At 47.9% G+C, this 27,495-nt stretch overlaps 1 protein-coding gene and 1 long non-coding RNA gene across 4 annotated transcripts; both read left to right on the top strand.

Moving 5' to 3' along the window:
• Positions 1–1,892: 1,892 nt before the first annotated feature.
• TMEM250 (transmembrane protein 250) lies at positions 1,893–6,368 on the top strand. 2 transcript variants are annotated; one of them, XM_055800771.1, is made up of 3 exons: positions 1,894–2,080; positions 3,463–3,642; positions 5,789–6,368. In XM_055800771.1, the coding sequence occupies exon 3, from the start codon at positions 5,922–5,924 to the stop codon at positions 6,339–6,341; it is 420 nt and encodes a 139-aa protein (XP_055656746.1). In that variant the 5' UTR covers positions 1,894–2,080; positions 3,463–3,642; positions 5,789–5,921; the 3' UTR covers positions 6,342–6,368. The 2 variants fall into 2 exon arrangements, with proteins under 2 accessions (XP_055656751.1, XP_055656746.1); XM_055800776.1 differs by lacking the exon at positions 3,463–3,642 and having other exon boundaries at positions 1,893–2,080.
• A 292-nt stretch (positions 6,369–6,660) lies between these two features.
• Positions 6,661–26,826, top strand: LOC114010456 (uncharacterized). Of its 2 annotated transcripts, XR_003551875.2 has the most exons (5): positions 6,661–15,993; positions 23,060–23,149; positions 23,572–23,699; positions 23,797–24,071; positions 25,629–26,826. It is a non-coding gene; the product is annotated as an uncharacterized LOC114010456 (long non-coding RNA). The 2 variants fall into 2 exon arrangements; XR_008746682.1 differs by lacking the exon at positions 25,629–26,826 and having other exon boundaries at positions 23,572–24,751.
• The last annotated feature ends 669 nt before the right edge of the window (positions 26,827–27,495 follow it).

Raw genomic sequence — 27,495 nt, 5'->3', positions numbered from 1 at the left:
ACGCTGTCAACACAAAACTGTTCAATCAACAGGAATATGAGTTGTGTCTTTAGTAAAATTAGCACAGGAAAGAAATACAACCCAGAGCGCTGCTGGAGTGTTGTGGGCGGGTTCCCTCCAGGCTGAACTACAAGCCCTGCTTCAGGATCTTACCTCTTTGAATGTCAAAGCTTCAATTCACGCCTGACCCGAAAACAGTTTATTTTTTTATGAAGATACACATGCATTGAAGCAGCAAAGGGGTCAAAGCATTTCAGGCAGAAAACTGAATAGGGCCATCTTGCTCTTTTGTCATCCTGACCCAAGAAATTAAAAGGGTCAGTTTTGGCACAGATGCTGCTGCGCCGCCCCCTTGCACACAGGCATTTAGGTTGTGGGGTTGCTCAGTGGAGCTGCCTGGTTTTTTTATTCTGGAGGATAGGAAAGACCTTTCCCACTCTGAGGGGTTCCTTCAGGATGCCAGGAGCGCCCCTTTGCAGCACTTGCATTCAGCAGCATCCCTGTAATTCTCGAAGGCGAAGCTGCAAAGCCAAAGCACCTTTTATAATTTTGTTGCTTGGGCTGGAAATCCCACCTCTGGGCTGTGGCACCAGTCCCAGGCAATGGCGGAGGGAAATAAGTGGAACACGGCTCTCCTGTTATCTTAGTCACCAAACAGATGTTCCCAGTTTCATGCTATTGGGAAAATGCATCGGCTTTGCACCTCCCTTTCTCCCTCCCACCCAAAGCTGTGTGGGAGACACAAGAAATGGCAATTTGCTAGGAGTACACCGCCGCTTATTACCTTGCCTATAATTTCCCCATGATGTACATCCTGCACCTCAGGCCCTTCACTGTATTTGCAGAATAAAACTGCTCCGTGGGGCATGTGGATGGGGCGGAACTGGAACCGAGCGTGAGCAGCAGCGAGGCAGTTGGGATGCTGGGAGGTATTTGGCTTGGTGCCTCGGCTGCCTGTGCAATGCAGCAGGTCTTAGCGTTGGCAGATGGCTTGAGTTATTGCTATTTAATGTTTTTCCACTGTGGTAGTGCCTAGACGGCAAGTAGGGCAGGGAGCCAGTGAAAAAGTTCTGTATTCTTTCCATTATGGAAAGTAATTTGTGATTAATTCTAAGGGAAAAACAGCAGGGAGGAAGTTTTATGTTCCTTCTCTATATATCGCTTTTGAATTTTCCTCCACCTGTTTGTTTTTTAAGAACTTTGTGGATCTTTTTGACCTCCACAGACATCTGGGGGTCCTCCGTTTGCAATTTTAGCACCTTGCTTTTCTAAAAGTGCTTGAGTGCCTTCAGTGGGGCAAGGCCCTGAGTGAAGCATGGCCCCTCCGGGAGCACAGGCAGGATGGGCTCTCCTGGGACATGGACCCCTACTACGTAACTGCCAGCGCTGCCCCAGCCATCCTGGCTCAAGGGTTCTGGCGGCATCCACCTCGCCACGAAACCACACTCGGGCAGAAAAGGCCTGAGCGGTGAGCGACTTGGAGAAATCTTTGCCATGCTGTTGTTTCAAGCAACGGTGTACGTGCTGCAGGGGATCCTGCTGCAAGGGATCCTGCTGCAGGGGATCCTGCTGCAGGGGGTGCTCCAGCACCCTCAGGACAGGGCCCTGCCCTAGGCCACGGGCAGTTGAAACCCCGCCATGTGATGCCGGGCTGAGTCGGGCCCTCGATCCCCTCAGCGGTCGGGTTAACGTTCGAAACGACCCTCCCAGGCCTGGGCTGCCTCGGCCCGGCGGTGTGCCACCCCTGCCCGCCCCACAGCCGGCGGCGCCCCCCCCGGCACGGCCGCGGGCGCAGGCCGCTCCCCTCGCCCCCACCGCCTCCCCGTTGCCCGGGCAACGCCGCTGCCTCCCGCTTCCGGCCGGCGGGGGCGGCGCGGCGCGATGACGGCATCGCCGCGCGCCTCCCCGCCTGCTCCCCGCCCGCTGCCGCCGTCGCCGCCACCGGCCGGAACCGGAGCGCCGCTGCCCCCCGCACATGCGCATTGCGGCGCTCGTCCGTAGGCCCGGGCCTTCCATCAGCCCGGGCCCGGGGCGCCTGGCCTCGGTGGCCGCCGCCCGACACGGGGCCATGGGCAGGACGGTGAGTGCGGGGCGACGCCCCGGGGCTGAGGCCGGGGGGAGGCGGCGGCGGCGGCGGCGGCGGTTGCCCGGGCCTCGCTCTGCTGCGGCGGCCGCCTCCGCGATGGGTCCCGCGGCGAGGGGCGGCGCGGGCGCCGGGCCTGGTGGGTGCGGCAGCGCTCGGTCACCGGCCGCGGGGGGCCGTGGGCCGCGGGGTCTCCGGGCCTGGCCTGTCGGCGCGGCCTGCGGGTGCGGGCCGGCCCCGGGGCCCCCGCGCCCCCCGCCCTGGCCACGCCGGCGGAGCTCTGCCCCCCTGAGGTGCGTGGCAGCCGTGCCCCGGTGGCCGTGCCCGCCTGTCACGGCCGCCCGGCTGGCAGGGCTTCACGTTGGCTGGGCTGGGACCTCGCAGGCCGTGGGGAAGGCCTGGCGGAGCTCCCTGCCCTCAGGTCCCTTCCCAAGTGGATTCGGTTTAATTGAGGGTCTGGTAGGATGTAGGAGGAGTTCGAATTTCCCCTCCTTCCGCTACTCCCGCTTTGATTTATCAGCGTTAACCTTTATTTGTCATTGTCCCTAACCTTCTTTGGCTCCTTCTGGAACACTTTGGGCTCACTGGTCCTGACTGATGGTGCTGTCATCTGCAAACGTTGGGGTCTTTCTGTCATCTTTTCTCCTCCAAGAATTATGAGCACCCTGAGCACCAGCAGACCTTGCCTGCAGTGTGTGAGATGAAGAGAAGTAGCACTCCATTTTGGTAGCTTTCTCATCATACGCTCTAATTTTAAAGGAGAGGGAGTGAAAACTCATCTAAGTGAAGAGTTACTCAGAGTTTTAACTTCTTGCTGAGGCCACCGTTAATGTGATGCATGGGGTAAACGGCAGCGTGGCTGACATCAGGTTGCCAGGGCCTTAGAGCTGAAATCCTTTGAGCTGTAGGATGATACCCAGAAGAGACCAACTCGGCTTTCCAGCCTCACAGCAATGTTCTTTAAAATAGAAAGGCCCGAAAAAATGGTCTTGAGGAATGGGTGTCCAAATCTGTTTCTAGGCATTGTGTGCCAGCACACAGGCTGGGGGCCTGCCCTTCTGTATTCTGTTTGGAAAACGCTGGCTGTGTGTGCTCTCTGCATTGTGTTTCACGTGCCCTGGATGAACGGTGATGGCCGTGATGATTCTGTGATTTTTCTCTGTTTCCTGTCTTTGTGTATAGCATTGTGAATACAAGCTAGCTGATTGTTTCCAGCATGTATCAGTGAGCTGTAATATGTGTATTCAGGAGTGCATGATTCTTGTCAGAGTCTTTGTGGGATTAAAAATTCATGCTTGGGGAGGTGGGGCTTGGAGTTCTCAACTTTTTAACACACAAGACGAGCAAATTGAAACTTACTCTCTCATTTTATCTTTTAGATCAACTCACATGTAGAGTGTTGTGAGTCTATGAAGCACCTTAGCAGTTTCTTTCACTCTTCCTAGAAGGCCAGGTATCACAGAAAAACTTCACTTTTTTGTTACAAGAATTAAGTGGCATCCAGAAACGGCAGCGGATTACCGACCTTCTGCTGAGTGGATGGCAGCACCATTAAAAATGTAATATTTCAGGAAGTTTATTTTATTCTCACAATGTTCCTCTGCTCTCATGGCTGTTTCAGTGTTGATATTTGAGTTTATCTCTACCAAAGGTTATTTGTTTATGTGGTGGGCACAGTAAATGGGAACAAGCTGCTGCTGCTCATGAAGAGTAACTCTCTGCAGCTGAGCCGCTGGAGTGGTTCTCTTGGATTTATCTGTAGAAGGTTTTGTCAAAATGAAAACCCCTGTTCTAAAACAGGGCTCAGGTATGAAGCTGGTGTGTTGTTTGCCACGCAAACTGCAGCTCGTGGAAGCGGAGTTTGTGCTCTGTCACTCAGGCATGGTCTTGCTGAGCACTCTAATAATTGCCCACTGATTTCCTCTGGCTGCTGAGGGACTCAGATTAAGTAGCTACGTAAGAGTTTGCTGGAAAATGATGAGCTGTCTTTTGTGTCCTGGTGAAAGTGGTTGTAAGGAGAGGCTGCATCATCAGAAATTGAATGCTCTGAATCCAGAGTATGTGGGTTTAAACCTGTCTTGTGAATTTAGTTCTCAGAAAGTATCTCTGGAAACACTTAGCAGTATACATGCAGCATGTGGGAAGCATGTTTGGTTGCATGCTCCAGACACAAAACTATGTTGTTTTTCAGAAGTGTTGGTTTGGTATTTGACCAATTTGTGTGTCTTGCAAAATACATTCTTGTAACACACTTCTGAGCTGCTTAGTATTTCCTTACAGACAGGAAATTATGGCAAAGAGGCACCTAAAATTATGAGGGTGTCTTTGGTAATCGAGAACAGACTTCAATTTCCAAAATTCCTTAATCATAAGTCAACCTGTTCTCCTTTTTATTAGTCCCTGGTTCATGTAGAGCCAGCAGGTTGCCTGTAAATTTCTGTAATGGCAAAAAGGAATTAGAACCTGGGGCCAAGCAGAAGAGATCAGAACTGCAATTTCCATTTACGTGTAATCTGAGGCAGGAAGCAGTGAACAGACTTACCCAGTGATGCACATTATATCAGAGGGGTTTGATATCAAAGCACAATTTCCTGCAGCCTTATAATTTACTCTGTGATTAGTTTTGTTAGTAACAAATTAAAAAAATCCTGAAGTAACTTTTAAATTACTTTAGTTTTTATTTTAAGAGTAATAGGATTTCTGGTTCAACAGAGGAAAGATCTGGCCAGATCAGACCCAGGCATTCAGAGCGCCTGGGTGTGTGAGGAGGCTGGGGAAGTCCCTGTTGTTTTCTAGCATTATCTGATGAATGTATTGTCATTTCATAATTCCCGGAATTTGGCACATCATAAGCCTGGGGTGAAGCACAGAGCAGCTAACAGGCTACTGCTCATCACTCACATAACAACAATGGGTGTGTGGAAGGATGTTAGGATTATAAATCCTAAACACTCCAGAGATCAAGATATTTCACTTATCTCTGCAGGTCCCAAAGGGAGAAATAAGCTAGTAGATGTCTTTGAAAGGCTGCCCTTGCCATTGGGTGCAATGACAGTGAGACTGCAAGGCTCGTCTGAGCAAGGGGAGGTACATCCTGTAGAGTGTGAAAAACATGATTGCCTCATTGTTCTTGCAAGACCTTCCATTATTTTCAGTTTGTTTATTTGGTGAAGTTTTGCCAAGTTTTGCAATGAGCAGAAATCTAGAATCACTGCTGTGTCTGGGCTGTGGAATTCACTTGCAAAAGTACTTAGAGAACTTTCTTTTTTTTTTTTCCTTTTAAAAGAAATATAATCCAATGCAAACCACATATGTTACTGCTGCTGCTCAGATGGGTGGACTGTTGCAGGATTGCTTTTCAATTAAGAAGGATCTGTGAAGTAGCTAGGATAATTCCAGAATAAAGTTCTTGTCTTTCCTGCATTAACGCTGTAAAGCTTATAACAGGTTGTGGCTAGCACTGACATTGCATGCTACCAGGGAGCCATTTGGAATCTGGTTTGGTGACGATGGAAACAGAATTGTATTTCTGTATGTCTGCCTCGTAAACAATGACCAAAGCAGCAAAGCAAAGTTGTTTTAAGCAAAGAAGTTGAGTTTTGCAAAGCAGTTGTAAGTAACCACCCAGCCAGAGAGTATCTGCCGTGCTGCCTCTCCTCCTGCTGAGGCTACTTAAATGTGTTTCCCTTCTCTGCCTTCCTGCAGGTCTCTTCCTTCCTGGAAACTCAGCAAAGAGTTAGCATTCCCAGGCTGTTGGATCTCTTCCATGTTAATGGATAATATTTGATATGTGCCCTGTAAATCCTGCCCTGGGACTCCGTGACCGGTGGGGTGCCTGATGCCTGTAATCCCCATTCCCCGCCGGGTCCGTTCGTTCCACGGCCCCCACACGACCTGCCTGCATTCGGCCTGTGGCCCGGTAAGGACCACTCACTTGGTGCGTACCAAGTACAACAATTTCGACATCTATCTCAAATCCCGATGGATGTATGGATTCATTCGTTTCCTGCTGTACTTCAGCTGCAGCCTATTTACCTCCATCCTCTGGGTGGCACTCTCTATCTTGTTTTGCCTTCAGTACCTTGGCATCCGGATCTTTCTGCGTTTCCAGTACAAACTCTCCATCATCCTCCTCTTACTGGGGCGAAGGCGTGTAGACTTCAGCCTCATGAATGAACTGCTCATCTATGGGATTCATGTGACCATGCTGCTAGTGGGGGGGCTGGGATGGTGTTTCATGGTATTTGTGGATATGTAAATAAAACAAGCGCATGTGGGCTGAGAAGGTGACTTTTCTTCTACCCAAAATGTGTCAATATCCTCTTTTCTTTTTTTATATAAATTAATTTATTTCAGTGCTACTTTTTATTGATAAATTAACGTACTTGTCTCTGGAATTTGTATTTTTTGGAGGGTTGAGGTGCCATATGGATTATCAAAGTGCAACACTTGATTGCGTGGTTTTTTTCTTTGCACAGCGCAAGTTAATAGAAGTTTCTTCTAATCCATAGAAGCTTATCTTGCTGCTGTTCCTGTATTCCTGTGGGCATGAAAAGGGCAGTGATTTATCTGGAGGACAGAAGCCAGATAACTTTGCACCCCATGCTCTTAATCCATCTTCACCTTTTTCCTAAAAATGTTCCTTAATGTCTCAGGTGTGTAACATGTATCCTACTTGACCAATGTTATCCTTTCTCTATGTAGTTTGCATTTTGCATATTCCCTACTAAGATTATGGGGCCAAATTCAGCAGAGTGCAGGGGTTTGGGAGGGTTTTTTCCTCTTTTGTTTTTAGATTTGTGCAGGACATACATTTGACCCACTATACTGTTCTGTTCACTTTAACATAATTACATAGGTTTGAATGGCTTTGTCCTTTGCAGGCAGTTAGTGCTGAGTAATTGAGTTTTACTGTAAAAGAACGAATCCACAGGAATGACTGGGAGCAGAGTTTGGGATGTGCTCTTGATATTCCCAGTCATGGCAAATATGCTATCATTTCGCAATGACTGAGGGAGAACCCGTTGCAATGGTCCTTAGAGTTCAGATTGTGGCGTTTGGTTCTACTTTTTCCTGAACTGATTAGTTCCAGTTTTCTCACAGAGGTATCTCTGTCAGATGGAGGATGGCAAGATGAGACTGTCTTACCTAGGAGAGACTGAAAGCAGAGTACAATTTGAAATGGTGATAATTGTTCTCTGCAATTACAGGAAACATTCTTCTGCCTCCCCAGCGGTACGAGTGGGGTCACTGGAGAGCTTTACTAACAGCTCAAGAAGGGAGTTAAGCCTTAAAGCTCAGTTTTACAGGTCTTGATCTAAGGTGTCAAGATTGTTCACATGCAGTCAGTCAAGTAACTTTATTTATGGAGCCCAGAAGCTGGCCTAAAGCTTATTTTTATTCTGGTTTTGTTTGTTTGTTTTTTGTTATAATGGAATATTGCTCCTTTTCTGGTGTTCTTTAAAGAACTGTTGGTAAAAACATTGTTAAAAATGACAGAAACCCTTTTCCCCCCACCCTCCACTCCCTGAAATCATTGGAGTCAATCATAGTGGAATAAGCAAGACTGGAAATACGTGACTGTTCTTTTGTGATCTCTTTGGTCTGTGATATGAATGTGGTTGAGAAAAAAGCGAGTTTGCACACAGGGAAGGATGCTTCATATTTCAGTTTGTGAGTATCTCTTTAGTCTCTTGCTGACATACTTTGATTTGTAGGCTTATGGATGCAAAATAGAGACACTTCTGTCTAAAGCCCAAAGCTAAAGCAAACCGAGAAATTATCTCATCAGGTGTTACAGATAATGCAGACTGAATGTGTGGAGCTGAATAAATAATGGACCATGCTGGTGTGAACTTTAGATTAGCCCCCTGAGAGTCAAAGGCTGTTTCTGCAGGGAAGATGTAGTATCAGCATATGTCACAAACTGGTGCCTGGAAGTTTCCTCCTAACTGTTGAGCCCCCCCGAGCTTTTTTTTGGGGGGGGTCGCTCTCTGGACTGCAGGTCCTCTGTATCCTGCAGGTCCAAGCTACAGCTTGCTCTGTGGGTGGAGAGAATTCCCAGTAATTCCCAGCCCAGTGCTTTCCTACCCGGTACAGCTGTCAGCCTGGGGCATTGCAGCTCTGGTGTGCAGACTGTGGGACTCTTGGGGTGGCTATGCTCAAGAATTTCTGCAGGAAACACGTTACAGATGGCCAGCAATCAGCCCTGGTGTGAGCTGAGCAACCAGCTCGGAGTGGCTCTCCCTCTCCCTTCGCAGGAGGCGCAGCAGGCAGGCGTGTTGGGTGGTAGGACCTTGTTTCACCTTGGAGTGGCTGTATTTCAGCACTCCTTGTAACAATGAGTAAAAGGGTGGTTTGTGGTACGAGTGGGCACTGCTGTGCTCCCCGCCCGTGCCTGCCTCGGCTGCTGGGTGCCCTTTGTGACCCATACACTTGTCTGCTTGACCAGACTTGTGGTAGTTTGGTTCAGGCTGTGAAGGAAGTAAAGGTCTAGGCTGTGACCGGGTCATGAACTTCTCTAGTTGCAACCTGTTCTTTGAAAACCCACGCAGGAACAGGGTGACACGGTGAGCTTTGATGTATATGAGCTTGGAAACCGGAACACTGATCATGCGATTAACACATGAATAGCAGGTGGTCCTTCCAAGACTAATTTGGTCAAGGAACAAAGGAGGTTGTGGGTACAAGGAGTCTCATACTTACCTTTTCCATTGCACGTAATTTGACTGCGAGCCAACTGCTTTATTCCATAAATATGACAGCCTGAGTGAGCTTTTTTGAGCCCTCCCTGCTTAAGCAGCTGGGTGCAATGGTGGTGATCTCGCTTTGAGTTGGGACACCTCTCAAGGTTACTCCTTGAGGCTGAGAGACCCCTTAGCAACTGCACATCTGTGGTAAGTGACTGATACTGCGCATAACCTTGTATCACAGGGCATTAAATTTTTGTATTGGTAACTTTGAATCATTATTATATCCTCTGTGCAGTAAGTAATAGATTGAACCTTGCCACCGGACTTTGTTAAGCCTCACTTTTACAACATCTTACTTCAATAAAACCACTTTTGCGGCTACCTTTGGTGGTGGTTCTTTAAGCAGTCCAAGTCTGCTATGTGACACTCCTGCAGGGACAATTGAGCAAACAAGGGCTTCTGTGTTGTGGTTCATTGCTTTACTGCACAGACTTCCCATCAGCCCTCTGCAGCCAGGGTCAATAGTGCGTACCAAGGAAAAAGTACGTGTCCTTATTGAATCACGAAAAAAGTAACGTTTGCCAAATGCCCAAATATTCTTCGAGAGAGACCTTGGGGCCGAGTTGCTTAGAAGACAGTGGGAAGTGATTCTCCAGTCGTCTTTCACAAAGGTAGCCAAGTACCTACTGTCAGAGTGCCCTGAAGCTCCAGTCTGCAATGGCACACGAAGGTAGACAACCCCAAGGTTAAATAGTCGAGAAGGAGACCTCAAAGGGGCTATGAAGTTCAAAATACTCTGATTCTTGGTCACTGCCAGCACTTGGCCACCTTGCGGTGCTCGGGTGGTGTGATCCTACCAGCGCAGTGGGGGAAGTGAGCCCCCTTTAAAGTCATGCTGGCAAGGAAGAGGAATTAATTTTCAAATGATTTGTTTTATGATGTAATAATTTGAACATTTTAGATTTACATGAGTGGAGCAGCATTTGGCACCTTTACGGCACTTCTCAAAGCATTTTCCAACTGGAGCTAATTAAACCTCACGACATTCTCGGGAGATTGCAGAATAAGTAAGATCTTGGTAATGGTTCAGAATTTAAATTCAGTGGTTTTAAATCTGATATTTTTTTCAAAGCTTTTAGGATTACTTTGCCAAAATATTTTTTTCTCAAGGAGCTGAGATTCTAAAACTTTCTTACAAGCTCAAGGGGAGCCAAGTTACAACTGAGGGAGGGAGGAAGAGGCAGGCTAAACATTGTATTAAGTATATGCAAAGAATAAACTGGGTTGGTTTTTCCCCCCCATTTAGTTTAATTGAAAATCCTGGCATTTTTAATAAGGGGGGTGGGGTGGGGGGGTAACAGGGGACCGTGAACTTTTTGCTTCAAGAGTCAAACAAATGGCTTATAATGATATTTGCCAGAAATATTTCATGCTGAGCAGGTACTTGTGAACTTCCCATTGGGGAAGTTTTTCTTCTGGAGTTTTTAATCTTCCCAAATTCATCAGTGCTGGGAGAGATGGATCAGGCTCCAAAATGCATTAAGTCTTCCCTTCTTACTGTCTAGATGGCTATAACTAGAATTTTTTAAATTTTCTATTTCATTCCTTCACACCGATTCCATCCCAAACAGCAAGAGCAGCTGGTTTGTTCCCTGTAATTTTAAAATTTTTTTCTTTCCATGTTTGGGCTTTAAATGCTACTGTTATGCTTACTGGGTTAAAAATGGCCTCAAGGGTAATTAAGAAAATACTAGAAATACTGATTTGGGGGAGTGTATCTGCGGGTCTGGACCCATGCTAACCCCTTTTTAGAACTTCCCCCATGAGTCCTGCTCACTCCAGAACTTTCCAGGTGTTTGAGCAATGGGGGCTCTGGCTGTGCTGCAGATGTAAGACCAGGGATGACAGTGATGGTATGTGCGGTGGCAAAGCTGCCTTGGCCTGTTGTTTAGCCTGTGAATGTGCGAACGAGACTGAAGCGCTGGAGTTTCACCTTGTTAACTCTTCAGAACATGACACCAGCTGGTGTTTTGGGTGCCTGTGAAATTCTGTATGAAACATGCCTCCTACATTAAACTTATTTTTTTAACATGTTGATGGATAGATTGATTGCTTGAGAAGAAAAAGGAAGATTTTTGTGTTATGATGCTGTTGGTGGTGTGATGTGGGGATGTCCTAAATCCTCCTCTGCTGTTTGCACGGGTGCAAATAGTCAGAGCAAGGGCATGGTCGAGGAGAATCAGGCTCTGTGTGGTTGTGCCTCAGAAGCAGCATCGAGAGTTGGGTGGAACACTTCTTTTTACATCCTTGAAGGGTCATTCACCAACAACTTATGAGAGGAGCCAGGAGCACAGCACAGCTGCTAGCTCCAGGGCTTTAACTCTGGTAAGCGGACTGTATTGCCCACCACGGGCATCTGAGTGACTGGAAGGAACTGTCACTTCGCATTGAGGTGCACCTTGATGAATTAGTAGAAGGTGCTGTCTTTCCTTATGTGGAGCTGAGCTTGCAGTGCAGAGCTGTATCGCTTCAGGACACAGTTATGATGCTTCCTAGGAGAATAAACAGGAATATTCCTACTGTGATGGACTTTGTAATTACTGTTATTCTTACGTGGGAAGTACTACAGTGATGTGCAGCAGCATAAAACCCTAAAATAGATGCTGGATGGGACTTGTTCTCCAGTGAGCGGCAAGTTCAGAGCCAGTGGAGGCACAGGCTTCAGAGAACCAGCACAGAGAGGACCCCTGAGACCTAGCTGGAGGTGACCTGGAGAAATATTTGTGTGGATAGAGCAGCCCCTGTCCCCATGCATGTAGGAGATGCTCCTTTCTGCAATCTCAACATAACAGCTGAAGACTCACAGTGGAGGGCTTGAAAGAAAGTGGAAGGAGGTTTCTGCAAGAGAATTATTTGGGCAAGGGTGGATATATTTTTCACTTTCAGTATTACATAGGAAACCATAAGCAACGCTCAAAAATATGGCTGGCACAGATGGCAAAGTTGGTTGAGTGTCAATAGGACAAGAGGAAATGGCCTCAAGTTGTGCCAGGGGAGGTTTAGATTGGGTATTAGAAAAATTTCTTCCCTGAAAGGGTTGTCAAGCACTGGAATGGGCTGCCCAGGGACGAGGTGGATTCACCATTCCTGGAAATGTTTAAAAAAAGCGCAGCTGCGGTGCTTGGCGACATAGTTTAGTGGTGGGCTGGGCAGTCCCGGGTTAAACAGTGGGACTTGATGAACTTAAAGGTCCTTTCCAGCCTAAATGGTTCTATGATTCTGTGAGTGCTGTGGAGTATTGGACTCAATGACAACTAAAGGCTCAGGAATGGCCTATATAAATGTGCATTTGCTATTATTGTTCTTTCTAAATATGTCTCTTGAGCCTTTGCTATCTCCTAGGGAAGAACCGGTTTTCCCAGTTCCTGGAGTGAGCTTTTACCCCAGGACCTCACCATGCCAGTGCCACTGACCCAGACTGGGATGCTGGATGACCTGGTGCCCCAGCCAGGGGAGCAGCCTCGGGGTTCCTCGAAGGCAGGCTCTGTGCCCTGCCAGACACTCAGCTCACTCCCAGAGCCAGCTCCAAGGGCTGAGCTTTTTGCTTCCATCTGTACAGCTTTAGGATTGGGATTTCCATTTTCCATAACAAGCCAGCTGGGGGTGGCTTGTGGCCCAGTCTGCAGGTGTCAGTGGCAGAAAGGCACTGGAACCAGACTGGAGAAGGAGGAGAGACAAGTCCCTTACCTTAAAGGGCCCTACCTGGCTGAAAGCTCGCTGCAATTCTTCCCAGGGTTCTCATAAATCATTGGGTTTGTTCCTTTCCTTCCTGGGAAGATAGGAAACAGCGTTTACTACCAGTTGTGGAAAACAACACAGCACATTTGCTTTCAGGAACAGCTTTGGCTATTCTGGAGCCTCTAGCATGCACAGATAGCATACTGTTCCAGTGAAGAAATTGCTGGAAAATATGAAGCCTTGTTATCTTTCTCCATTTTTATTTAGCCAAACAAGGTTTCCATAGCTCCTGGACAGCTCTGCTGCTGGGGAAAAAAAAAACCAAACACCCAACCAACTCGCATTTCTTCACCTGCCAACTCCCGGCACTAATTTTGTCTTCCTGCTTCAAAGCAGTCATCGTGCCCAGAAAATGTCAGTTCAAAGCGAAGTTTTGTCCAGTAATGAGCCAGTGAAAATTGTTTAGCGTAAGATCTTCTTGTACAGCTCTCAGAACTGTGCTTAGGTGAGAGCAGAGCTGGGCTGTCAGGGTCTGCTCTGAGCTCTCCAGTTGGGTGGCTTGAAATCAAGACTGCATGTGTGTTGCGCTTCAAGGCTAGGCTCCATGCTGGTTTACCATAGGAGTAGCTTTAAGTTAATGTAGATGAAAGGAGCATCCCTGCATCTCCCGCATCTTTCTCAAGCGATAAATTCATCTACTAGGGGAGGGGGAAAAGACGGTGTAGCTTGCCAAGGGCTGTACGAACACGATGCTTTGCTGAGCTGATGCATGTCGGGTTTTGGAGAGCCTCTTGCCCCACTGACCTCCACCCCACACTCCACTGTCTGCAGAGACTGTGCTCCAAAAATGTGTGATGTTCCCGCAACTGGGTAAGTGTGCAAAAGGGAGCTGCTCCTCTGCCACTAGCTCTGCTCCTGCCAGCGCTCAGCCTTGTGACAGGGGCTGGAAGGGCTGCATCCTGACCTTGGATGCAGAAGGCTGTAGTAAATCACAGTCTCTAATGCATCCGAGAGCCAACTTTCCCCTGCATGGAAAATACTGTATGTAACACCAAGAGACAAATACCAAAGTCCTTAGCTGGTTCTTTAAAAAAAAAATAAAAATCTCCCATTGGCCCGGGTGAGAGTTTTGCCTGAGTAAGGACATCAAGATTATGCATGCTAATTAAATGAACGACCCATCCCTTCAGAGTCTGCTCTCTGCTGGGAATTCCCCTCTGAGTAACTTGCTCCCAGTGAGGAAAGGAGTTGCATGAAAAATTTCCCAGATGGTGAATCTGTTAGAGAAAATCACAATCTGTTTGTGGCTTTTTCAAACAAAAAAGAGCACAGGAGACACCACGGAATAAATTTGTTGTTGCAAACCATTTGCTCAGTAATGGGGAGAATTTAGATGGGCAAAGAGCTTTCTTTCAGAGGAGTCTTACCTCCCTGCTGCTAAAAATGAGCAATGATTTCAAAAATAAATTACAGCAATGTATATTTTAAAAGCCTGATGCGGTTGCTTTAATGATGCCTGTTCATTTATTCTGACATCAAGGGTGTCTGAAGCTGCCGGGGGACAGTGGCCTCATCCATGCAAAGCTCCCAAGGAACAATTGCAGCTGTGTGTACGCCCGGCTTTGTGTACCCGCCCTGCACAAAGGAGCTGTTTCACACAGAGCCGCCGTGTCCCGGCGAGTCTCCTGCCAGCATCCCGGGGCATGGGGACCCACGCAGCCCCAGGACCCCGGTCCACCCTACTGGATGAGTGCAGGGCTGACCCTAACACTGTCTGTGAGTTGGGGCCAAAGCCAACCCCAGTTGGGGAGGGGGCTTGGGGGTGCAATGGAGCAGCCTTTGGCTGGCGAAAGGCATCTGGGCTGGGGCAGGCGTTGGCAGAGCCCGGCAGCGATCCCAGGCAGGTCCCTGGGATGGACGGGGCCGCCTCGTTGCAGGCTCAGCAGAAGGGGACACACGTGCCTGCCAGCCCCTTGGCAATCGCTGTGCGGAGTGGGAGTGCGGTGAGGTGCCAGGCTGTGCCCGGGGGGCTGTGGGCTGCTGTTCCTTCCTGCCAGCCTCGCTGGAAGGGGACGTTGCCTGGGGAGGGGACCAGTGGGTGGATGGCATTGGGGACCACTTGGATCCCTGCTTCACCTGTCAGAGCCCGAGACACCACTTCACTGCATGCAGCCTGGCTTTGCTGCATTACTGATGTTGCCTGGACACATTGCACTTAGAATCTGAATTTCATAAAAAGCCCTAAGCTAAGAAAAATTCTTCCAAGTTTCTTTTTAATTTAAACTTCAAATACACACTGCTTAATAGTTTCTTGGAAACACAGTTGCTTTGCAGTTACGTGCAATGTAGGCACTGTTACTTCCTTCTTTTCCATGTGACGCTGACTGCAAACGGTCTGGTGGCAAACATGAAACCTGCCGTTGTGCAATGCAGCGGGGCTGGGGCCGAGGCAGGCGAGTGAGGAGCAGCACACGCAGCTAAAACGGGCTGAACTCGAAACATAAAGTTTTCTTAGCCAAACTGATGGTGAATTCTTGCGTACATTGATGTGATCAGCCCGTATCTTTTTAATAACTTCATCCTTATTGCTAAGAATTACATAAACGTGTGCTTCAGTTTTGCAGGGTTTGGTTTAGGAGAGATTTATGTGCCTTCAGGATTTGTACAACTTGCTGAGCTTCAAGGACTGAGGGTCCATCACGAGGCACAACGGGGACTTGCACGCAGTTCTCCTGTCCTCCAGCCTTTCCTAATGAACCAAGCTGGTAGTGCTGATTTGCCAACAGATTTCCTATTTACTGTTCACCAGAGCATCAGTTGTGACAAATAAACAGAAGAAGGCAGCATTTCACTGAAAGCATTTTATGTACTGATTAAGACACTATACGAAGAGAGCTCCTCTGGGTACACGGCGAGGCTTGATTGCAAAGTAGCTATTGCAGTGCTTAGAGGGGCTGCTCTTAGGGCTTTGCAGCGCTAGCCAGGTCAAAAAAACCACATAAATACATATATTTCTGCAATCTGGCTGTTGAAAGCCAGGGGAGTGCATTCCTCTTTACGATAGCAGGGGGGTGGTTTCCACAGAGATTGTTTGTTTAAATTAATGCCTATATTCACACACTGTGAATGCCTTCAGAACGGGATGAATGCGGTGCCTGGTTTGGAGAAACACAGGATAATTTTTATGATCAGTAACGACATGATAGCAATGAGCTACAAATACAGGCAAGCAAATTTCACGCTTCGAGGACTGTAACTGCTTGCCAGGGAGGGCAGGAGGGGACTGATGCTGCTTTTTCCATTCTTAGGGAATGGTGGCATGCATGAAAAGGGCTATAGGCATTTTTTGTCTCTTCCTTTAAAGCATCAAGCACCAACAAAGAACAGAAGCAAGAACCAAGACCTGAAACCTGGTTATAGCTCGGGAGAAACGTCTAGTTCTGCTGGAGTCAATGGCAAATTCTCAGTGCTTTCAACGAGGTCAGGATTTCACCTTGTGTTCTTCTCAAACAAAACTGCCTGTTCTTGGGGAAATAAATAAAACATTTGAAAGCGATGCCCATAAGGTCAAGTTGCAATGTGCATACGTACAGAAGATGTACATTGCTTTGTGTCAGCGTGTAGCACAAGAAATATGAGGCCAAATCCTGAAGTCCCTCATTTCAGGTCACTAATGTGGGTTTTTTCTGAGGCTGACTTTGCTGCCGCTGCTGTAGCTCTGGCGTTGCTGCCTTGCTTCCCGGCTTGCACAGAAACACCCCTGCTGCCTTTGGGAGCAGCGCGTGGACGGGGCCATCAGGAGGAAGATGGTTTTGCTTTTCCTATGTGAATGGCAAGCACAAGGGGTTGCATTGAGCCGGAGTGCAAGCTGCACCTCTTTTGAGGGGGGGTGTCCAGAATCCCCCAGCATAAGTGTGCGGGGCCAAGCCCTGTGGCTCAGCCCCTTTTGAAGAAGCCACCCCACTGCTGCCGGTGGGCGAATGCACTCATCACCCTCAGCTTGTGCTTCACGGCAGTGGACACGGTGCAGTGAAACCACCGAGGACAGAGGTGGGCCGTGGCCAGGTTTGTTTGCAGCCTGCCTGTGACCTTGAACATCATTTACAATCCTTCCAGCGCATGATTTGGGGGAGAAAGCAAGGGGCGGGGGCGGGGGCACAGCATCGAAACGTTTTGTTCAGCAATTGTTGCAAAAAAAAAAAAAAAAAAGAAAACTTGCTTCAATCTGCAAAGATGCAACTGAATTTTGTTTTGTTTTGGTATTTTGGAGGCAAGCCAAAAGCAGGATGTTGTGAAGTCTTCAGCAGCTACTGCCTGCTTGTTCCATACCAAGCATAACTTTGTATATATTTTTATCGTCAAACTCGGTCCCCACGCATCTTGATGCGCAAACAAGAGCCCTGGCTGCAGGGCTGCTCTTCCAGGGTGCTGGAGGGATCAGAGCCCTTTTCCTTGGCTGGTATCTTAAGCGAGAGTTTCAGGAGCTGGCCTGCAAAGGTAGCTTTTTTTTTTCCCTGCCAGCTGCTAAGAGGAATAGCAAGGGGTTGTTTTCATTGGAGAGGGAAAGGAAAACAAGTTCTGCACCCGTTGGCGTCCCTGCTCCCCCGTCTCAGTCCAGGGGACATTTCAGCATGGTCCTGCCTGCAATTCTGCAAAGGTTGCAGTGGATTTAGGGTATTACTTTTTACACTTCACGTGGGGAAGAGGCACGTTTCTGCTTTGTCCAGCAGAAGGGCCCTTCTCTCCCTCGCACAATAGAAAGCCGCCGGGTATTAATAGCCTTTCAAGCCTGTCACCTCGGTGACTTTAATGGCGATGCCCTGATTTAAGCCCTGCTTCCAGAAGATGCTTCAGGTGTGTGCTCTCCCCCACGGGACCGAGCACGCATTGAAATTAAACGCCTGTTTAAGAGTCCGTAAGCAGCGACACGCTAAGCCCATGGTTTAGTGCTTTCCAGGGCTGAGACCGGTGCGGGGAGGGGAGAACCGAGGCTGTTGTTGCTGTTGAAGCACTACAACTGTTGCCTTCACAAAGGATCAGTGCTCAGAACAGGGAGACATCTTAAGAGTGTCTGACAAATATATGTACATTCGGGGACCGCGAGCCTTGAATTCATAATACGGTGAAAGGTATTGAACATGACAGAGCTCCGCAGAGGATAAAGCCGGTGCTATACCTGCCTGCCTCAGCAGGACGGGCTCGAACAAGCTCCTGGCATCTCCGGGGGGGGATGGGCAGCTGCTAGCGGGGGGCAGGATGGGTGCTCAGCGCCCAGTGGGCACAGGGGGGATGGGTGCTCTCTCCTGTCCCCCTTGGTCATCTCCTGCCTCTTCATGGAGAGCTTCACAGCTCACTTTCGTCAGTGTTTTCCAGCGCTGACCACATCGCAGCCCCAGTATCACCTGGGGTCAGTAACCGTTATTAATTTAATAATAATAATTAATGCTTTATCTCCAAACATTTAACGTGCGGGCTGGGCTGGGTGCAGAAGCCCAACCCAAGGAGACCTGTGTCATGAAAAGCTGGCCCAGAAGCACTGTGATGGGGTGGCCCAGTCCCACCTCTTCCCTCACCCCCTTTGCCCTGCCTGCATCCCATTGCCCCCTTTGTTCCTAAGAAAAGCATCCGAGGTGACTATGGATGCCTTTTTAAATGCTCATCGTCACATTATCCATCAGATACATATTTACAATCATTCATTAAATTAGGATGTACGTTTCATTCTTCTTTCTTAGAATATTAATGCCTACTCCTGGCTGAAATGCCATATGAATATTCATTAAAAAATCAATCAATTCCTGTGCCAGGAATGATGTCATTTGAGCAATAACTGAAGCAGTAATCGAGCATGCTATGAAAAAACGATGAATGCCATCAGATCAAATGTTTATTGAACTCCGTGTGGGTAAATCACAGTAGGTTTTTTTTCCATGCTGTTGTGTGCATTAACTGGTGCTCCAGTTCCTCCTGCCTGGTGCCAGTGAGCCCAGCCAGCCCGGCCAGGAGCGGGAAGCACCTCGGAGCAGGTACGAGACATCCCACGGCAATGGATGAGTCTGGGGGCCGGGCGGGCCGTCACATTGCTGCAGAGCTCCTAATGAAGAGCAGATTAGAGATTTGTCTTATCACAATGGGGAAACAAAAGCTCTCAAAACTGTTGTGGGAAAACTGGAAAAATTAATAGGCTGAAGTCTTCTTTCCAATAGATCTTGGGCTGGTGAAGCTCTTTCTCATCACTTAGAGCATTGTCCTGAGGGAGTTGAAGGGATGGCTTTTCTTGGGTTGTCCTCTGTTTCTAACAGTGGAGCTACCTGGGCAAATACAGAATAAAGATTAACGATGCACTTTTGGAGGATCATTCTATTTCCTCGAATCAAGACTTTCTCACCGATAGCAAAGGAGCCACGCCAGTGCACAGGCTCTGAGTGTGGCTCCCGTGATAAGATCACGCTCTGGTGGTGTGGGAAACATTAAGAGTTTTGGCTTGACTTCAGCAGCAAGAGTCGCTCTGGAAATCTTTTGTGTGCGATGCACCAACCTTCTAAGAGAGGTCACTGTCAGGAGCTGCTTTTTGCCATAGCTGCCATTTTAAAATCCTCCATCAGGTCTGCAGAAAAAATTCCCATGGAGCATTTGTCCTGGGAGGAAGTTGGTTTAATTGTAACTAATGTATTTTCAAAGATTATTAGATGAGATTTTCACCCAAAGAAATCTACATTTTTCCTTTGTATTTCACTGAGGTAGGAGAAGGAGGCATCGAAGTGCAACAAATTTTTCTTCTTTTATTTTTCCTCCTCCTGATTTCTGCCAAAGAGATACTAAAATAGCCTGAGTTTAAAAAATGAGCAAAACCTTGCTTGGCACTGACAGCCCACCATCAGTTCTGTTCTGCGGGAGCAGCATGCGCTCCTGGCTGCATCCACAGTGCTTCAGGGGCTGCTGCGTGTGCTCAGCTTTATTCCTCGCAGGAGTTCAGCCCTGGGAGTGACCAGAGCACTAAGAGGCTCCTCCAGAGCACCAAGGAGAATTAAAATGTATTTTCTGATGGACTCGGGGGTGCTGGAGTCATTCTCCGCTAGGTGATGAGATGCCACATTTCCAAAGAGCAGAAAATCTAGACACAATTGTCTCCTCAAAATCTCTCTGTGTTATGCTGGATGCTCCTGATTTGGCAGTGCAGAGGTCAGGTACAGCACGGCTGCCCGGGAGGAACGCCTGGGAGGAATGCCAGTGTGGCCACCGTGCCACCAGCAGCTCTGGAGTGCAGTGGTGGGCTCGGCGAGCTGCCATCGGATGAGCCCAGCAGGCAAATAGCTGGCTCCTCTTGTTTTCCTGAGTATTTGGGGGGGGGGGGTATGCCACGTTTGATTGTAATTTACACCCAGCCAGCCCCTGCAGAGCATCCTCTACCTATATTGTTATGTGTGAAAGGCACCTCGTGGTGCAGGGCATCTTTCCCATTCGTCATTTCCCTGCCCTGTGTGTCTTGCAGCTGAAAGGCAGATGTTTGATCCTATAATTTGCTGGGCACTTCCCAGTTCCCACGCTCTCCTCTCCTGGGAGAGGCTGGGCTGAGCGGGCAGAGGAGGTGGCAAAGGAGCTGACAGTTGGGCGCTCTTCTCTCAGGACATTCTCACAGCATGTTGGAGCTAAATTTTTAGGAAATTTCACAGTCATAAGACATTCAGATTCTTACTCTGAGTTATCACTTGATCATTCAGAAGATCACCTTGATCACTCAGAATAAAAATCCAGACTATCCCATGTCCAGCAGCACTGTTTCAGGAGAGAACCCAGAGCTGCGGGGAGGCAGGGCTGCTCCAGCCCCTCTTCCCACTCTATCCTCGCTGGCCCTCACTGGAGAAGACTGTTTTAGCTGTCCATATGCTAACATTAATAGGCAAAATTTTCAGTGGGTGTCAGTGTGGCTGTTAGCCTATTTCCAGTGGTGAAGGAGCCGCTTCCCAGTGGTACCTGCCTGTGACACCAGTCCCAGGGCTCCCGGCATAGCAGGAGCGGGGCTTGCCGCCCTGAGAGCCAGAGATGCCCACCTCCACCTCCAGCACCAATGCATGGATCCTGCTCTGACCGCAGAAACTTGCTGCATCAGCCCCGTCACAGATGCTTCAACCCAAGATGTTCTGCTACGGAAAGGAAGGGGAAACCCAGAGCGATTATGCCAGTCTCATTTACGCACCTAGCTTAGAAAAATTAAATGCCTGACTTGGTCTCGAGCAGTTTCACACTCTTATTGAGGGCGTCATCATCTCCTGCAGAGCAGAATGCAGCCACCTCGTCCCCTTTCCACCTGCGAGAGTTATTTGCCCCTCAAGGGTGACCGAGCTCCTTGATGTAAGGCATCTTGCTTGTGTTTCTGTGCATCTAAATCCCAACATGGTGTGGGCTGTAAGAGCATCTCTAGGGAGAGGCTGAACACATTTATCTGCTTAGCTGTCAACTGAGTGGTCAACTTTAAATTAATTCAAATGATTATCCAAGAAGGGCTTTGAAAAAGTGATGGTTGTATCAAAGAAATGAGCCATACTATGTGAGAAGCCTGAGATAGTCTACAGGGAGTTTTGGTTTGAGATACGTCCCAGTCAGTCCTGTGCTGGCAGAGTGTGTACTCACACAGCCAAGTGAAAGGTGATGCATCTGGGGAGCAGAAACCATGGGCACACCAGAAAGGGAAAGCAGTCAGCCAGAGAAGGGCTTGTACAGTCCCGTGAACTGTGCCAGTTCAAGTTCAATACAATTTCTGAGCAGTAAAGGCAATTAAATATCAAGATTATTTACAAAAAGAGGTTCTATCCTCCAACACGTTGAGTCTTGCAGATGAATGTAGATATTTTTCTGAAAAAATTATTTTAATGCTGCTCCTGGGAAAACATTCTGCAGCCTGTGTCTGGGGAGGTGAGGAACCTTCCTGCAGCAGAACTGGCAACTTCAGCTACGCCAGGGCATTTAGTACCTGCCCATGGATTAACCCAGCCAGAGCAAAAATGCCTCCTGGGACTGGGTTTTCCCTTCTGCTTGCACACTCACCACACCTTTCCATGATAAATAGCTATTCAAACAGGCCAACACTGTGTTATTTTTGTTGCTGTCCCACTCTCACCTCGTGGGACCCAGCTGGAAACAAGCGGTGCCATCCCTTCTGGAGCAATTCTCATGGCAGGATCTGAAGGACTTCTCTGTTTACAAACGAGTAAAGCCATTTTACACGCAACCTTGTCCCAGTTTAGTTAGGACAACACGACCACCTTGGAGACACTCTCATTTCTGTTTGTTTTAACATATTCCTAATCATTTTAACGTAAACCGAATAAGCCTGGTTGTAGTTGAAGTAGCACCGTTTGCACCGTGACAACTGTGTGGCATAGGGTGATGCCCGAGCCTTGCGTAAAGAATGTAAAGATCTCAGAACTTTATTTATTTATACAAAATAACAACGCTAACATCCGATTCCATCACATGGGCTCGCTCAGAGCAATGTCATATCCCATGAGCGGCTTCGTCGTGTTGCTGGGGATGCTGATGTGGGAAAGCCCTGCCCAGAGGAGTGAGGTGGCAGAGGCTGTAGCGGTGTTTCCCATTTTCTGGTTGGCATGACGTGAGCTGGAGCCGACAGAGGGTTGGGATAACTGGGGCTGTCACCCCACGCTCAAAGCTGGAAAGGAGAATAGCTGGCAGAGAAAAAATAACTGGGCTGAACAGGCACCAAGGACAACAAGTGAAAGGCTTCCTTGGCCAAAAAATTGTCTTCCTGGATCCTGCAGCTTTGGCTGAGCAAAGATTTCAGGGACTGGTCCCAATATGCAGTGTTGGCACCCCATCCCTCCTCCAGTATGATGGGTGACTGGAGGGCGCAGCGAACACGCCACTTGTCATCCCATCACGTCCCATCACGCCTGGCAATTGCAATTACTAATGTTACAAGTGGGCTGCGATGGCAGTTATCTGCCAGGGTCATGGTCTGGTTCAGAGAGCTCAGACACCGTCAAAATGCCAATTCTGAGCCCTGGGCCTCCCAGGAGATCTCTGCGGGGCTGACATGAAAACATTGCTGGGCTGGAATGAGACCCTCCGTGACCCAGGAGAGATTTACTGCAGCAGGGTTAAAGCTTTCCCAGTGAAATACATGCCGGCAAGGCTCCCTAATGGGAGCAGAGTGTAATTCTGGAGTGGGAAGTGAAATGAAGACACCACAAAGCGGTCAAGGAGCAGAGGGAGCAAGAGACTAACGAGGCAGAGCCAGCAGATAAATTACCGGGATGGTCACAGGTTGTCATTTAACCTCTTTATCTCCATTTTCCAAAGGGAAAGGCAGGTGGAATATCTGCCTTCAGACCCGTTTTGAGCTTCATGGCTGAGAGGTGTGTTTCTAGGCAGTTCCTGCTCTGTATGGCCAGAACCCATGTATCCTCCCACACCACTGGGCTCTGCTACGCTGATTGCAGCAAATCCCCCAAGGAACCAACCCTTTCCTCACTTACGGTGTTTTAATTGTCTACAAGGACATTAAAGATTGTCTCTATTCTTGCAGGCTGGAGCACAACAAGCAAAACTCATCATGTGGTGAAGTCCACTTGGTGGGTACGATGAGGAGAGGAAAAGGCAAATCCCTTTGCCATAAGTATGTAAATGAGGGTTTGTGATACCTTTATTTATTTTTTTTTTTGGTCATTTGCTGCTATTCATGATGGTATGTTAATCCCAATAAACTTTATATGGCTGTAATATAGCTGCTATGTCGTCTCCTCTCTCCTATGAATACCAATTACACTGAAGTGTTAGCTAAATGTACCATCAAAGTAAAGGTTTCTGGTAGCGAGTAATTTTACCAGCTTGCCTTGTAGTTCACAGCACAGCACAAATAGTAGTTGCATGTGTTAGGCTGGGTAGATAATACTGCTTCTACCTACAAAGGAAACTTTTGTCCCAGTTACAAAAATTCATCTTAATATGACAGCTGATCTGCTTTGCAAAGTCCTCTGAAGGATTGCTGCCGAAAAATGAGTCTTTCAAGGCAGACTTTAATTTTTGCATTTTTTCCAGCATCCTTTTCCAGCCCGGAGCTGGGACGTGGTGATTCCCGCAGCCGCAGAGTGCTGGGGAGCAGGCCAGCCTGGCTGGTGGCAACCTCGGCCCTAGCACCGGCCACCCCGGCAGCGGCGCCTCTGGAGGTAGGAAGATGAGGAAGACCTTGCAGGTCTTGTTCATGACTTAGTTTGCTGGAAAGTCGCGTCTGCACAAAATAAATTTGTCCTCTGGTTTCTGCAGAGCTTGGTGCAGCAGTGCTTTGCCGTGGGCTCCCTGACAGCTGGGACGCTGGTACCCAGCCAGGCCGGCTCCCTTGCACAGGCATTCAGAAATACGACTGGAAAGCAAGATGCAAAGCGTATTTGAACCATCTTCAGCGTCCTCAAAACCCAGAATTTGCAGAAGGAACAAAACCTCTAACGCTTTGCAGGCAACAGCTAACGTATAACTGAAAAGCTGCAGCCAGGAAGGGTTAAACGGACGTGGGATACTGCGGGATTGTTTCTTCTGCCTGGGTAAACTACTGTTCTGCTGGAAAAAAAAAAAAAGAAAAAGTTAGCTTTTCTCCTGCAAGAATGTAAATGTTGGGTATTTTATCAAGTGATTTCTTCAGCCCTCAAGCCATTCTTCAATTTGAAATGCTAGTTTAAAAAAAATGCAGGGAAGAGAGAGAAAGAAAGAAAATATTTTCATCAGCCTAAGAACACTTTGCAGACATTATGGAAAATGTTGCCTATTTTGTTTCCTCTAGTCAGTGAACCAATCTTTTGCATTAAAATCAGCATAGTAGTAAATAAACATGTTTTCTCTAGCCCTGGAGCCATTCTGAGACATCAAATGGTACTTAAGAAATGTTTCTTTCTCCATCACAGAACATTTTTACAATGTCCATGGCTGAAGGGAGGGAAGAGGCTCTCCCGGCTGAAGCATTAGCCGCCTTTCTGCTCTCCATGAGTGGGGGGAGGCCCTGGGCAGAGCTCGGATTTTCTGTCCCACTGAAGCACTTGGGAAGAACAGGAGTTTCCCAACTGTGCAGCATCTCCCAGCTGCCTGTGGATGCAGCTGGGTTTCCCCTGGAGCTCGGAGAGGTGCCGGTGGCTTCCCAAATCCATGCCACCGACTCCCATCCCTGCACCGAGCCCGAGCTCTGCTGGAAAACCTGGGCAGCCAGTGGAGCGTCACTGGGGTCATGTCCCCGCATCCTCTGTGAGATGGGGATGCTCCAGTGTGGGCTGTGGTCCCTCAAGGAGGGACAAGGGGAGAGCGCTGGCCATCCCCATGGGGATGCTCGCCCTGAGGAGCAGCGCTGCAGCCCTATGAGCTGGATGCAATGGTCCAGCCGGGGACACACGGGGCACCCCCAATGAGAGGGGGAACTCCTGCAGGAAATATTCCACGTTTTTGTGCCGGAAGGGAGCTCAGCGGCTCCACTCTGCCCAGAAAGTGGCCAAATGGGGCCCCCAGTGCCCCACTCCTGGGCGGGTGTCCACGTGGGTGCTGAGGCGTTTGTAGCATCGCGTTGAGATGCTTCAATGATAAACGAGGGAGGGGAGCTGGGAACAGCGCGTGTTGCGGGCAGTGTGATCCCGTTCCCTCAGAATTTTGGGACATATTTCTCATGCATCATTTCTAAAAAAAAAAAAAAACCCCAGCCGATTTTATCTTGTGCAGCAAAGAAAATGTGTTTGTCCTGACCTGACACTGTTTTTTAAAGTGTCAAGTGCTAATGAAATTCCTCAGCCTTGAGCAGATCTAGGCATCCAATGTTGATTTTTAAAATATGGGGATATTTTGCTGCAGATTTTAAGGCAGCCTCGAAATGATAAATGTTTGGGAGTGTGAGAGAAACTTCCAGATTCAAAGAAGTTCTGACACAATCTTGCATGCAAAACAGACAGAAAGAGGCTCATGCTTTAAAGAGGTTTTTTGTTATTCCTTTGAAATTTATTTAGAAGACGTAGGGCTAACACTGCGCATTTTAATCATGCAAATAGGTTTGCTGATTTTAATATTTTGGGCTTAAAGAAGCAACAAAGCGAAATGACTTTTTTTTTTTTTTTTTTTTTTTGAAGCTGGAAGATGAAATTTGGAATGGAAATTTGCCTGCAAGTCTCGAGCAGTTCCACCTCAGATAACTCCGCTTTTGTCTGTGACACTGAAAAAAGGCTTTTGCCTGCAGGAGGAAGGTAGGGAAGGCGGGAGTGGAGCTGGAGCAGCCCGGGAAGCTCGGGCTCTGCACTTTTGCTGGATTTGCTGGGTTCATCTTCCTCTGCCACTAAAATCCGGGCTGCGAGACCCCCGCAAACCAACCCCCCGCAGGCCAGGTTTTGCTGGGGGTGGGAGCTCTGTGCCCCTGTGGGCTTCCCCTTGAGCTCGCCATGGGCCGTGGGTGTGCAGCATCGCTGCTGGCCTGTCTCCTTGTCCACTTGGAGCGGTTACACCTCCCGAACAGCACCCGTCACCCTGGCCCCTCGCCCACCCCCTCCCTGAGCACGGCAGCTCCTGCACGTGGTGGCTGCAAGGAGCATCCCTTGGGATGCAGAATCCCTTGGGATGCAGCCAGTGGGATGCAGGGATGCCCTGGCCCCACAGAGCCGAACCCTCACCCACGTGCAGGGCTCAACACGTGCACCGATGTTTCTAAAATCAGGGTGGAAATGAGCAAAGGGTGGCAGGGCTGGCGTCCGCGATGGCACAGGCGGTGGGAGACGGCAACGGGACGGGTGCGGGTGGCCAGAGCTCATTAATTAGGGGAATAAATGAGATAACGGGCTGAGAAACCACTGGGTTGGCTTCAAGGAAGAGCTGCAGGAGCGGGAGGTGGCTCAGCGGGGTGGCCTGGGACACGGCTGGGGACACAGCCAGGGACACACCAGCATCTCCCAGCAGATCCCACAGGATTCCCTTTGCACAGGGCAGCAGCCCCAGGAGGGACCCTCCGCCAGGTCCCACGGGAGGGGAGGGGGGGGCAGGAGGAGGGAGCAGCACCCCCGGGGGGGTGCAGCCCAGGGGGGCCAGCAGCCCCCACAGGCCCCTGGGGGTCGTCCTATAGGAATGGGGTGTCCTATGGGAAATGAAATAAAACAAAATGAAAAAAAGTGAAATAAAGAATAAAATAAGCAGGTGGTTGGCAGCTGGCCTAGGTGGTCATTGTAGGGCCCTTCCAAGTGGGCTGTGCTACTTAAAAATAATGAAATAAAAATTTGAATGGAGGAAATGTAAGAAAGAAATAAGAAATGAATAATAAAAAAGAAATGATGCAATGAAAAAATTAAACCGATAAAATATAATAAAGGTAAAAAAAAAAAGATAAAATGAAAAATGATACAATGAAATAAAAATAAAAGATTAGAAAGTAAAAAATAAATAAAAATAGGAATGAAAAGATGAAATAATCAAATGAGACAAAACATAAACCAATAAAACAACAACGAAATAAAATCAAGTTAAATAAAATAGAATAGAATAAAATAAAATAAAATAGAATTAAAAAATCAAATAACATGAAATAGAATAGGACAGAGTGAAATAAATACAATAGGATAGAATAAAATAAAATGAACTAAAATAGAACAGGATAGAATAGAATAGAATAAAATAATAGAATAGAATAAAATAAAATGAACTAGACTGGAATAGGATAGAATAGAATAGAATAAAATAATAGAATAGAATAAAATAAAATTAAATAGAACATAATAGAATAGAACAGAGTAGAATAAAATAGTAGAATATAATAAAATGAACTAGACTAGAATAAGATAGAATAGAATAGAATAATAGAATAGAATAGAATAAAATAAAATAAAATTAACTAGGCTAGAATAGGATAGAATAGAATAGAATAAAATAATAGAATAGAGTGAAATAATATAATAGAATGAAATAAAATGAACCAGAATAGAATAGGATAGAATAGAATGGAATAAAATTAAATGA

Source organism: Falco peregrinus, chromosome 1 (assembly GCF_023634155.1).
Source record: "Falco peregrinus isolate bFalPer1 chromosome 1, bFalPer1.pri, whole genome shotgun sequence".
NCBI lineage: Eukaryota > Metazoa > Chordata > Aves > Falconiformes > Falconidae > Falco > Falco peregrinus.
This window is presented reverse-complemented; position numbering and strand designations above follow the sequence as displayed.

Excerpts from the sequence above, each read along its gene's own strand:
- TMEM250 (XM_055800776.1), top strand. The coding sequence starts at position 5,922 with ATGCCTGTAATCCCCATTCCCCGCCGGGTCCGTTCGTTCCACGGCCCC.